The following is a 12,939-nucleotide window of genomic DNA, read 5'->3' on the forward strand; positions in this document are numbered from 1 at the left end:
ATTTCAAGAACTGGAGTGTGGGGGGTGGCATACTGCAGACGATTTCGCAATTTTTTGAGGAGTGGTCTCCACTCACCTTTGAAAATTGAAAAATCCAGTTCACCCTCTTAGAAACGGATAACTGGATAGATTCTCTTACACACAGATCTGACATTGGATCTCCCACCCATCCATCAGACAAGAGGCCACAAGAGAGCTCAATTCCTTAGGACTTACGCACCAAGTGGCCCCCTGACGAGGACTCATCATGAAACTTCAATTACTTCAAGAGGATATGCTAACCCTACATACATGACCCAATGGGAGGCGGAGCTAGGGCACCCTATAGACGTCCAATTGTGGATGGACATCTGGTCCAGGAACAATACAACCACCAGATGTGTCACAAATAAGCAATGTGCTTTGAAGCTACTATATCGCTGGTATTACCACCCACACCTCCGGATGCTTACATCACTTCAAGAATTCACTGGATCCAAAGTGCTGGAGACAATGCAGGGCCCTGCCAACCTGTCTCCATATGTGGTGGGAATTCCCATGAGCGCGAGCCTTCTGGGAGGAAATACTCAATATGATTGAGGCTATCACTCACCTTAGGCTGTCAATGGACCCAAAGGTAAATCTACTGGGCATCCCGCATCCGGAAGTCTACCCTAAGTCTGGACCCACAGCCAAGCTACTCATCCAACTCCTCCTGGTAGCGAAAATTACTGTTGCTTGCATCTGGGAAAGCTCAGGAGGGCCCCCAACTGCCTATGTGGTTGGTCAAGGTCTAGGGTATCCTCGTTGCGGAGAAAGTCACGGCGGCCAAAGAGGGAGCACTTCACCGGTTCACTGATATTTGGGCCCCAGTCTTGGAATATGATCAGGCCTTTCCAATGCGGACTTTCCAACCGCGCCTGACGAAATTCTTCCTGCGCCCCCAGTAGCAGCTCCAGAGCAGCACTTTACTTCAAGGCGCTCTGAGGAAATGCAGTACAACGAGGGGTGGAGGGGTGTTTCGGAACCTACTCACCACTATGCACTGCTGATATCATGTCCCAACACTGTATGTCTACTATGCTGCAACCGATTTAAATAAAGTTGTTAAAATAAAGAGGCCTGGGTCACCCCACTCCTCAATAAGCCTTTGATTGACCCTACCCTCCCAATCAACTATCACCATAGCTCCCTTCTTACTCAAAATTTTAGACCGCAACGCCTACACACAAATCTAATCCTACCTTGAACTCCACAATCTACTCGGAAACCCAGCAATCTGGGTTTCCGACCCAGCCACGGCAAGCACTGAGTCAGACCTCCAAGACCTTGAAATTCAGCTTGACAACATCCGTGACTCAGGTAACATTGCCCTTCGCCTCCTCCTTGACCTTGTCAACCATGACACACTCTGCGAAAATCTCAGAACAAAATTCCTCTTCTCTCCAGAAGCAACAAGCTGGGTCAAATTAATTCTAAATGACCACTCCTCCAGAGTCTTGATGGGTGATGTGGCTGCTGATCCCATCCCACTCCTTTATGGTGCTCCCCAGGGTTCCTGCATGCCCCCCACACTTCACAACATTTACATGAAACCTCTTTTTGACTACCCTGACAATTTAAACATTCCCTACATTAACCTCGCCGACGACACCCTGATTCTACAACAACTCTCAGGAAACTACCACCAAGACACCACTATGATCAACCAAACTTACTATATCATTCAAAACTGGATGGCCAACCATCACCTCTGTCTCAACAACAACAAAACGGAAATGCTCATTGTCAGCTCCTCCCACAGCTTGAAAACCCTTGACCCCTCTTACATCTCATTCACCATTGACGGCACCTCCATCCTGGTTCCACACCATGTAAAAAAGAACTCAGGGTTTACCTTAATGCGGAACTTAACATGCACAAACATGTTAATTCCCTTGCCTCCTCCGTGGCTTACACCACTAAACTCATCAACCTTAGCAGAAAATGTCTATCACCGAACAACTGTCTAACACTCGCCAAAGTCATCATAGGCAGTAAACTAGAGTGCTGAAATGCCCTATAATCAGACCCCTCATAAAAGAACCTTTCCAAACTCCACCTCCTGCAAAATAACACTCACAGGGCTGCCTGGGGGCTAAAATGCACAGATCATATCTCACAAGCAAGAAGGGATGTCCACTAGCTCCCCATCAAAGCATGTATAGAATTTAAGACCCACAAAATTGCCCACCTGCCATTCACAAAAAAGCACAGGCCTACCTCAACACTGATAGCCTCAAAAAAAACTCTACATGCTTCCTCCACTTGTCTCTTTCTCTACTCACCCCCAGATTCAACAAAAAATGAGCTGGAGGCTTGAGCTTCGTAGTCCTTGCCCCATCACTCTGGAACTCACTGCCACCACTCATCAGAGATTAACCCTCTTACCTAACTTTCAGAAAACTCCTAAAAACATGGCTCTTCAACAAATATGATTGAGCCCCTATACAACTGCATACCTAATTTATTACCTCTTATCCTATGCCTCCCTGGCCTCCCCACAGACTCTTGACCTACCTTCATGTTGCCTTAAACTGTACTATCTATATCACGCATCAATTGTATTATCGCCTGCTATGTAACTGATATCCGCCCTCATGATGCCTCACTTGTACTGTATTATGTCTTACATCAACTGCATTATCAAATGCTATGTAACTGATGCCCCATTTTCTTTTAATGTTCATTATCTAACTGGTACCACCACTGTGATACCTAAAGGTCTTGGGGGCTTAATAAATGCAATAAATAAATACAATAAATAAATGCCAGCAATTATACTATGAGAGCATGTCCATGCTGGCTCTGCCAATATAGCCCAGTATCCCCACGTAAGAAAATACTCCTCTTGAATTTTCCAGTAAAAAATGCAATGCCAATGTAAGAAAACATGTCAAGAGTGGCTGCACCAATGTAGGTCAGTACGGTCACGCTAGAACACTTGTTATGTTAGTTTTGCCTTGGATGCCAGTAAAATATGCCATGCCACAGTAAGAAAATGTTTTCAGACTGGCTGCACCAATGCAGGCCAGTATGGACACATAAGACTCATGTTAATTTATCCTTCATACCAGTAAAAAATCTATGCCACATTAAGAACATATGCCAACAATGAATGCACCAAATTAGGCCAATAAGGCTTGTAAGAACAACACTCATGTTGGTTTTAAAGTTGATGCCCTTAAAACATACCATGCCACAGTAGGAAAACATATTTAAGCAGGCTGCACCACTGTAAGCCAGTATGGTCACGCAATAACACTCATTGGGCCTCATTCCGAGTATGGAGGTAATCATGGTGCTATTTGCGCCATGACTACCTCCCATACCGGTACCGAGTCCAACCATGTTCAATGGGGACTTACCGGTCCATTCTGACCTTGGAGGGACCGGTAAATCCCCTTTGAAAAAACCATTCCCCATTCCCATTTCAGCCCCTATATGGCTCAATGGGAATGGGGAACTAGCTAATAACGGTACCGTAATTTGCGGTACCGTTATTAGCTCTAAAGTCCCTTAATGGGCCCCGTCCTTAACACGTGGTCAGACCAGGCGTTAAGGAAGGGACCCGCTAAGGGGAACTCGGAATAGAGCGTAAAGAGATTACTGGCACTGGTGTCCTTACCATTGCCGGTAATCCCTTTGCGCCCAACTCGTAATGAGGCCCATTGTGTTAGCTTTACCCTTGATGCCAGTAAAACATGCAATGGCACAGTGACAAATATATACAGACTGGCTTCTGCACCAATGTAGCCCCCACCCCCAAATCAGAGGCACGCTCCCCGGCTTGACACACAAGCAAGACACATATTCATACAGCATATGCTCTCTCATCCATACGTGCACCCATACAACATACACTTTCTCATTCACCCATGCACCCATACAACATACACTCTCTCATTAACACATGCCCACAAACAACATACACTCTCTCTTCCACATGCGCACCCAGGCAGCATACACTCTGTCATTCACATGCGTGCTTACAGACACAAACCCTTGCATGCACGCACACACATGCATACTTAAATGTTTCTTTTCTTAACTGCAACCCCAGTCCGGATTCCAGATGCCACTCACCCTCAAGCTCCCATGATTGGGCTCTGGCTCCCGTGCAGCACTCAGCAGGAACAAAAGAAGCAGGCAGAGCTTCTTGGTTCCTGCACATGTACGGTTTAGTGGGAGCATCTCCATCTCGCTGCTTGAGGGCCTCTGCATGTGCAAAGAACCATGCAAGCACCCCATTCACAATTAGCCTTGCAGTACACTGTCCTGCATTCCCAATAGGGCATATAAGGCTGTGGAAGCAGAGTGTCAGTTAAAGTGCGCCCAGAAACACTCCCTCAGCTGCTTGCTGCAGTCCGTTATGAGCAAGCCGCGCCTGATCATTAGAAAGCTTGCATTTGCACCATATTGCTTCCAGAGGAACACCACTGCCAGTTATTCTGACACAGGATTTGTCTAGGCCGAGGGTCAGGGAATGGCTTGGAGCTACACGATTGGCTTTCACAGAGCAACTCCCCGTGCCCCATCTCACCTGAGTGCTTGTTCGTGACGTGGGTCCTCATGTCAGACTCTTCCATGGTGATGAAGTCACAACTGCAGCAGCAAATCGAGAACATCCACTGCTCCTTGTCCACATGGAGGGACATGTGACTCACAAACTGGACGTTGAGCTCCGTTTCAAATCCGCACACGTGGCAGCTACGGGGAGGAAAAGGAAACACATCAAGAAGGTAAACTATTCCCATATATGACTGGGCATAGGGGCCCTGGTGGGCTTCATGTCCCCTCTCCCTTTCCCCCTTGCACTTCTCCCTTCCCCTCTACCCATGCACTTGCGCGATCTGAATGACACCTGGCCTAGTAGGATCGTTGTCTGTCTCCCCTTGTCCCCCCTCCCTGCCTCGTCACGCCTTGAAACACTTGTGTATAGGCGCGTTGCAAATGCCATATCATATCATATCATGTCAAGTGCCCCTTTGTAGGAGTGCTGCGGAGTGGTTCTGTGGGACTCAGTCATGTATTATAAGACTCTAGTGAGGGCCGCCAGAGCTGCCCCTCATCAAACACAGGACATTTACACACTATCATAGGGAAACTGAGGTGGGCGTCCTGTACAGTGTGCAGTATTACACGCCTTATAGCACACGTATGTTATCTCATGTATTCATTCATCAAGCATGTTTCATCAACATCTCATCTGCCATGGTGGATGTCGATTCACACAGAAATACATTCACAAATATAATGCTAATTACAAAAGGATCCCAATCACCTTAATAAAGTGCACACGTGCTCCCATGTTAGTACATTAAAGTGCTGCTGTGCCTCTCCCATTATAAATAGCAAACAAACATACATTTCAAGCAAACCTAACAACTTGCAAGCTAAAAGACAAACACTGCTTGCATTATTATAAACCACATTCATAAAACATCCGTTCACTTCTCGACAGGTTTTTTTGTACATAGTATTTGCTTAAATGATCTATTTACTAATTGTTTTACAGTTTACGGGTAGCTATTTACCCACAATACATACCGTAAACAACATTAGTGGAAACAACCATTGTTTTTTTGTACACCATTATTTGCAACAGAGAGCTACTGTGTTGCCAGTTTGTCATTTACAGGTAGGTATCCACCCACTTCGTTTGCCCTACAAGCGCATGCTTTTGTCTGATTGTTGATCCGACTGCTCAGCCTTTCATCAGGTTCTTTGTCTGTAGTGGAGAGCGAGGGAGGCCGCACTCTCTTTCTTCTTCCTTTTACGTCACTTCCCTATCGTCTTGTGATCCTCGGTGTCTGACTCTCAAAAGTAAGCACTGTACGTCTCTTCGACCGATTCCACCCTTAACTGGTTGGTATGATTAATTTATTCTCAAAATGCCGATAGCCTCCTGTCCTCACTCGACATGGTTGCCTTTTTGTAGAAGCTCTAGTGGCAGTCCTGTGGGTTTTCCTTCAGCCGTTTCCGCATCTTCTGTGTAATGTCCTTAAGCTCTGCTACTGCACCCTTTTTTCACGGCGGTATCGCCACCCTGGAGAAAAACGGTGTCATGCACGCCACGCTAAAAGCCAGCACTCGCCACACGCAGCAATGGCATATTCTGCTGCCCACTCCAGCGGCCTCGGCCTCGCATTTTGGCCTCACAAGATGGACGACCTGCCAGAGACACGTTGGCCCGCGGCCCAGGCGATGGTAGCTATGATACGGTAATGACAACAGCATCACAGAGGGCACTGGTTATCATGGGTTTAATGAAGTGCCATATTTTCCGCTAAGGCTCAGGAGTGGGCATCCTTTGGCGCATGCAGTTGCTTTGTGCCCAGATTAAAGCCTTGAATCACTACATTTATTTATTACCACAAGCGGTTTGTTTTTAATAGTACCTTTGTATTCATATTTTGTAACTGAACACGTCTCGGCATATTCCCCTGAACAGATGCGACCTTTCCCTCGGGAAACAAGTCCCCCTCCCTCAGACAGGAACCCATTCATCCCTCAGGGGCACCAACCAGCCCCCTCACATTTTATCATATTGTTCTGGGCAGGCATCTTACTCCAGCCCAGTGCATTTGTCCATGTTCTGTGGAATGCGCTTTCCTTGATGAAAGCAGTTGGCCTGTTGCGCTTCCTGGGAAAAGTGGCCACAGCCCCAACCTGACTCCAGCTACAATGCAAGCCTCCCTGGGATGCATAATGAGGCAAGGCAATCATGGAGTTAATTAACGACTACAGGTGCCAGATGCTTCACATCATCACCAGGGGTCCTGTGAGGCAAAGGGGCACAGTGCAGCTTTGCCAAGACCATTTACCAGGGATAGCCGCCTGCTAAAAGAGCGCTCGGCAGCCTGCAGGAGTCGTGTGCAAGCCCTGGACGGTTTCCTGTCATGGGCTGGACTGTTACACGGCTGGCGCCAGGCCCTCGCCGCAAACGCGGGTAGCATAGGTCATTAAATGGCAAGTCCACCAGAGGCGCAAGCTTCTCATGAGAACACTGTTAGTTGTAGACGCTGTCTGGACGGCGATTGGCAGACGCCGTTCTTAGTGGGGAGGCCCACCGAGCCCCAGGGGTGGGACTGGCCATGGGGAGGGGGGTGTAAGCCACGTCACAGGGTGGCGAAGGAAAAGGAAGCAGGAACAGAGAGGCGCCTATATAAGGCACCAGGGGCAAAGGTTGCGCCCTCTTTGGTCCTGCTCCCCACAGCACAGAGACACCCGCCCACCCGTCCCCCTTTGTTGTGTGGTCCTGTTGGTAACATTGTATTGATTTGTTTTCTCTTCCAGAATTGCCCAGCAGATGTTACATGGTGTATCCCTGTAGAAAGCACGAGGGGACTGCACAGCCCCTAGCTTAGAAAGTGCGGCGCCCAGGAGTACTCGACCCAAGGGAGGTCCAGGGAAAGGGGGAGGTGTAGGTGGCTTGGAAGTCCTTCCAACTCCAACAACGCAGAGGTTGGGTGGGAAGCTTGTGAGAAGGGGAATGAAAGGAAATGGGGAAGATAAACTAATGGGGAATGAAAACTAATGGGAAAGGTAGGCGAAGTAGTGGGGAACGGGAAGAATTAGGGTACGGGACAGATTGGGAAATGAAAGGAATTGGGGAATGGATAAGAATGGGGGCACGGAAGGAATTGGGAAATGAAAGAACTGGGGAATTAAATGAGGGAGCGGAGTTGGGAGGCGAGTTGTGAGGCAGTCTGCAGCAGTCAGTCTTTCTACAGTGCCAGTTGTGGGAGTTGCCTACTTAGTCACCTCTACACCGTGGAGCGGTGAGCGGAGTTTGGAGGCGAGTTGTGAGGCAGTCTGCAGCAGTCAGTCTTTCCACAGTGCCAGTTGTGGAAGTTGCCTACTTAGTCGCCTATACACCGCAGAACGGTGAGCGGAGTTGGGAGGAGAGTTGTGAGGCAGTCTGCAGCAGTCAGTCTTTCCACAGTGCCAGTTGTGGGAGTTGCCTACTTAGTCGCCTCTACACCGGGGATCGGTGAGCGGGGTTGGGCGGCGAGTTGTGAGGCAGTCTGCAGCAGTCCGCTGCGGACGTGGAGTCGGAGTCAGAGCAAATAATGGAATCCCATGTGAGACCAGCACGACCGCTGACTCAAACAGCACGGAAGACGGGAAGAAAGGAGCGGAATGAGGACGCAGCTGCGGTCGCCTCAAAAAGCACAGATGCGGACGTGGACCAGAACCGACGTCGCTTAAGGAGCAGCAAAAACTCTCAACATCATGACCAGGACTAAGAGCAAGAGCAATAGCAAGAGCACTGGCAAGGTAAAGATGCAGAACCGAACAACTTACCAGCTGCAGAGGATCAGTTGACAGCGCAAGCCGTCCAGGAAATGCAAGCCATTCCGGTGAGCGAGAAGCATGGGGGACGCGAGAGCACCCAGGAAAGTAAACATCCGCCTCTCCACGACACAAGCAGAGACCCGCCAGAGACGAGGCGAGTGAAGTCCAGGCGGGGGCGGTCGGAGGGCAGCCCTCGCGGGATCCTGTGCGGGTGTCATGTAGCGAAGAGGAGGGCAATGGCGGACACCCGCTTTCCGGCACCAAGTGAAGAAAGCAGCTACCGCGAGGAGAGCGACAAGGACGCAAGGGTGGAAAAGCGGGTAGAGATGTAGCTGGGCTCAGGCTCGGGCAGCACGGCCATAGTAGATCCAGTATCCAAACACAACCCTCCACGAGAAGGGGATTTAGGATCCGAGCATGATGCCGATCCAAACCAGGAAGGAAAAAATAGCGGAGGGGGCGGAGACACAATCAAAAACACAGGGAAAAGCACCCATACAGACGGAATGCCCTCAGAGAAAAATAAATGCGAAGGGTATGGTGCACTCAGATTTCAGTGTGCCTCAACACAATCAGCAAAGTCGTGACATAATGAGCCCAAGGCTAGCGAACAGAGACAAAGATCCAGAGCATATTATAGCTACTCAAGACAGTGACGCGGAGACAGAAAGTGACGAAGAAGAAGCCACAGACAAGGCAAACTCAGATGCAGACGCTGAGGTAAACCAGACATTATTGAAAGCAAAACAAGGGAAAAACGAAAAAATCGAGCACTGCTTAATTAAGCAAGGGACAAAAAGCTACATTAAAGTGAGGTTAACAAAGAAACAAGAAACCAGCGATCAGAAACGAAATAAGGGAAAATTGACAGCAAACAAGGGTCCAAAAGCCAACAAAAGAAGCAGAGCTACTTTGAAAGGGTTACTGAATCCGCTGTTGTCATGTCCCTTAAAAGCATTTTTGTATGCAACAGCAAAAGAGAAAATCAGACTCGGACACAGAACTGTCGGATGCAGAGATGCTAGAAGCGGTGCAAGAAACCCCGCCAGTAACCAAACAGCGGAAAACTGAGGTGGTGCTGAGACCAGAAATAAAAGCACCTGCGGAAGAGGCACATCCCCGACCCACACAGACTAATAGAACAGCAAATCTAAGTAAAGTGCAAGGCGGGAATAACTTGCTATTGGAACAGCCCAGCGAACAACTGGATAAGAGCAATGTGCACTCCACGACTGAAACCAGAATAAATGCTAAGGAACATTGTGAAGGGGCAGGGCAGAAGGAAGGCAGGAGAGAGACGCCTGTGGTTAGTAACACGCCGGTAAACAAACAGAGTGAGCAAACATCTGGAAATAAACTCCTGTCAGGGACTCTGGGAGATCAGACCAGAGAGAGAACATCGCCTCGCCTAGATGAAGGTCCACTTGAATACAGGGCGCAAACCAGAAACACGATCAAAAAAGAGCGAATGGAGCAGTTTAAATCATGACCACCAAGGAAATAAGAGAAGGTCAACTGGCTCCTACTTAGAACCGGAACAAGAACAAAGTATGTCAGCGGAAAATTCGACGTCGGAATCACTGCGGATGCCAAGGAGACTGGAAAAAATCCAGTTATCACCAAAGAACAGATGTCTAAGTGAAATCTCCTCAATAACTCAAAAAGAGTCGCCGAACAAAAAAACGGACATGTTAACGATCATGTGGGCGATGACAATTGCTTTCGCTCCGTTTTGCAAACTTTATGAGGGAATTAAAGAGGAGGTTCATGACAATACCTCAGTCCTGTCGAACATGCTCACGAAAATGACCTACTTAGAGGGATACAAAACCACAGTAGAATAAAGAAATAGAAAACCATCCAAAAAATTGGGGAGAAAAAATAGAATCCCTGGAAAAAAAGATTGAAATCACAAGAACATTAACTGAAATAGTGGAACAAAGTCTAGATTTGGCCAAAGAAGGGGGGACTGCTCCTGTCAAATGTCAACCCCTCCAAACAAAATCCAGAGATAAGGAAATTTTAACTGCGACACCTTCAGAACCAAAAAGAGGGAGTGAACAATCTATGCAAAAAACACAGGTGGTTTTAAAGCTAGGACCCCCAGAAGTGGAAGTCATAAAGAGCCAAAATGACAGCAACACCTATCTCGAAGAAAAAAAAGCTGGATTAACAACGCTGCATCAAGGAAAAGAACAGTCGGAAAAAAGAGACAAAATCAGAAGGCTAACCATCCAGATCGCCTAGATCTGTTGAGGAATTCATGACAAAGTCGGACTTGATGAACCTTTCCCAACATTTGGAAAATAAGCTGACCGAGGCCAAACAGGGGGACAATTGTATGGAGGGGAAAGGACCATTATGAAATTTGGAACCAACTAAAGAAGGCAAGCCGCCCAAAAGAAAATCAAGAGAGCCAGCCTCTCAGAAGCAAAGCAATTGTTACAGAAGCGCAGAAAGAAACATACATGATCAAGAACACAATAGAAAACAGCCCACAAGTAAGGAGCGTGTGTATGATGAAATGAAAAGAAACAGAAGTGAGTCGACACCACGTAAACACAGGTCATCAAGAAAAGGGGAGGGGCAGCATCGGGCAAAAACCAAATTGGATGAAGAGATCCGTGTATTTAAGCTAGAACAATCAGAAAAAATGGAAGGACACGTGATCCTGAACAGACCTATGGTGCTAAAAATAACAAGGAAAACGAAAGCACTAAGAAGAATTAGAACAGAAGACATCAAACTTGTGGAACCTTATCATAGAGGGAATACAGCAAAAACATACCTCCATGTCAGATCAGCCGGCATAAAAAAAATAGACACAATAGCATATACGGAAATGGAGCTTATGGGCTTTTACGTGGCGCAAATAAAAAACTGGAGGGAAAGAGAAGAAAATGAGTTAGAACACAAAGCTGCGAAACACTACACGCAGCGATACCTATCGAAAACGGGGGAACTATACCGGAATCGCCGGTTGGGGAAAAGGTTCAGTGACAAAGATGAATAAATGAGGTTACAGGATCATATGAAAAGTCAAAACAGCAGACAAGACCCAAGGACGGCAAGGATTAGAAGAGAAGAACAGCAAAAGCTGACGCCATCGAGAAACGCACAATTAAAGGCAAAAGACATAAAGAACAGAACTGACGAGAGAAGCCCAACGAGAAGAATGGAGACGACGACAGCAAATGGACCATGGGCATGGATAAAAACAGCTCTGAATGCGAAAAGTGAAAAATAGCAACGACCGTTGACCTCAGTCTCCCAGCCCAACGATACGACAAAACTGGTGGAACAGACCCCAAAGGAAAATTACACCTTAGGATCGTGGAATACGAGAAGTCATTTACATCTAACAACATTAGGAGACGTGGATCTGGGCCTTTATGATATATTATGTCTACAAGAGACATGGCTGGCGGACAAACCCTCTTTAGATGGCTTCATGGTGGAAATATCGCAGCAGTCAAAGGCCTATTTGGCCGACCGTCAGGTCTGCTAACGGCCATCAGAACAGGCACTGGATTAACGGCACCAAGAAAATGGAAAGAATCCTATGAAATGTTAGTCACCTTGACAACATGGACCCAACAAACGTCAGTTCCAGTGCGGAAACAGGTCAATCACCTAGCTATAATAAACACTTACTGGAATCCGCAACGTACGACAATAAAGGCCTTTTGTGTGAAAATGGGAGAAACAATTGACCAGATCTATAGAGTTTGAAAAAATGGAAATCATCGTATGTGGCGACTTCAATGCAAATTGTAATGTAAATCTCGACGAGGCGATAGAGCACAGAGTAAAATAAGCATCAGTGGAACGAGGAAAGGCATGGAATACGGTCATCAAATCGAGAAATATCTATAACATCGCCACCTTGTTCCCGGAACAAAATCCCATCCCTACCTGGGAACGTCTGAATTCACAAGCCACGTTAGATTACATTTTTGTCAGCAAAGGATTAATGCTGATTATTCAAAGCTTTAATGTCCAAAGAACAGCACACAGTGACCACAACCTACTGTATTGCGCATGGCAAGGAAGGGGACTGGAAAAACAGATCTATAAAGCCAATATCGAAGTAAACAACCAGCAATCACAGCTTCGTCTGTCAGAAGCAGACGTACTGAAAATTAAAGCCACCTATGAGCAGACTGTAGAAGCAGACGGCTACAGAAATATCGAACAAAGACCTAACTATCTCCCAATACTACTGGCATACAGAATTCCAGCGACAGGCCAGAAAAGCAAGGTGACATAATGCAAACACGTTTATGACAAATCAGTGGTGGAGAAACGAAAAGAGGTACGGAAACTAAGGAGAATAACTAGAAAAACAAACTCCAAGGAAGATCGAGAAAAATGGCAAATAGAAGTAAAGGCCTATAAAAGCTGGATGAAGCACCACAGATTAGCATTATACCAAAATGACACAGAACAAATGATGAGAAAATTGAGCACCAACAAATATGGTGATTTCTGGGCATTAATTAAAATGATGAACAGCTCTTCCACCACGGAACTCTCGAACGCAGTGTCTGAACAAAAATGGTCAACATACTTAGTGACACAATTTGCCGGTCCGATGTCATCTGCACCAAGTACGAAGCG

At 47.0% G+C, this 12,939-nt stretch overlaps 1 protein-coding gene across 4 annotated transcripts in view; it reads right to left on the reverse strand.

Annotated features, from left to right (window-relative positions):
* ZNF827 (zinc finger protein 827) overlaps positions 1–12,939 on the reverse strand; it is an 883,430-nt gene that overhangs the window by 60,276 nt on the left and 810,215 nt on the right. For all 4 annotated transcript variants that reach the window (XM_069631232.1, XM_069631231.1, XM_069631233.1 and 1 more), the window contains one exon: positions 4,562–4,728. In XM_069631232.1, coding sequence (XP_069487333.1) covers positions 4,562–4,728 — 167 coding nt within the window. The remainder of the gene's footprint in view (positions 1–4,561; positions 4,729–12,939) is intronic.

This window comes from Ambystoma mexicanum, chromosome 6q (genome assembly GCF_040938575.1).
Source record: "Ambystoma mexicanum isolate Mex_15411 chromosome 6q, UKY_AmexF1_1, whole genome shotgun sequence".
In the NCBI taxonomy this organism is placed as follows: Eukaryota; Metazoa; Chordata; class Amphibia; order Caudata; family Ambystomatidae; genus Ambystoma; species Ambystoma mexicanum.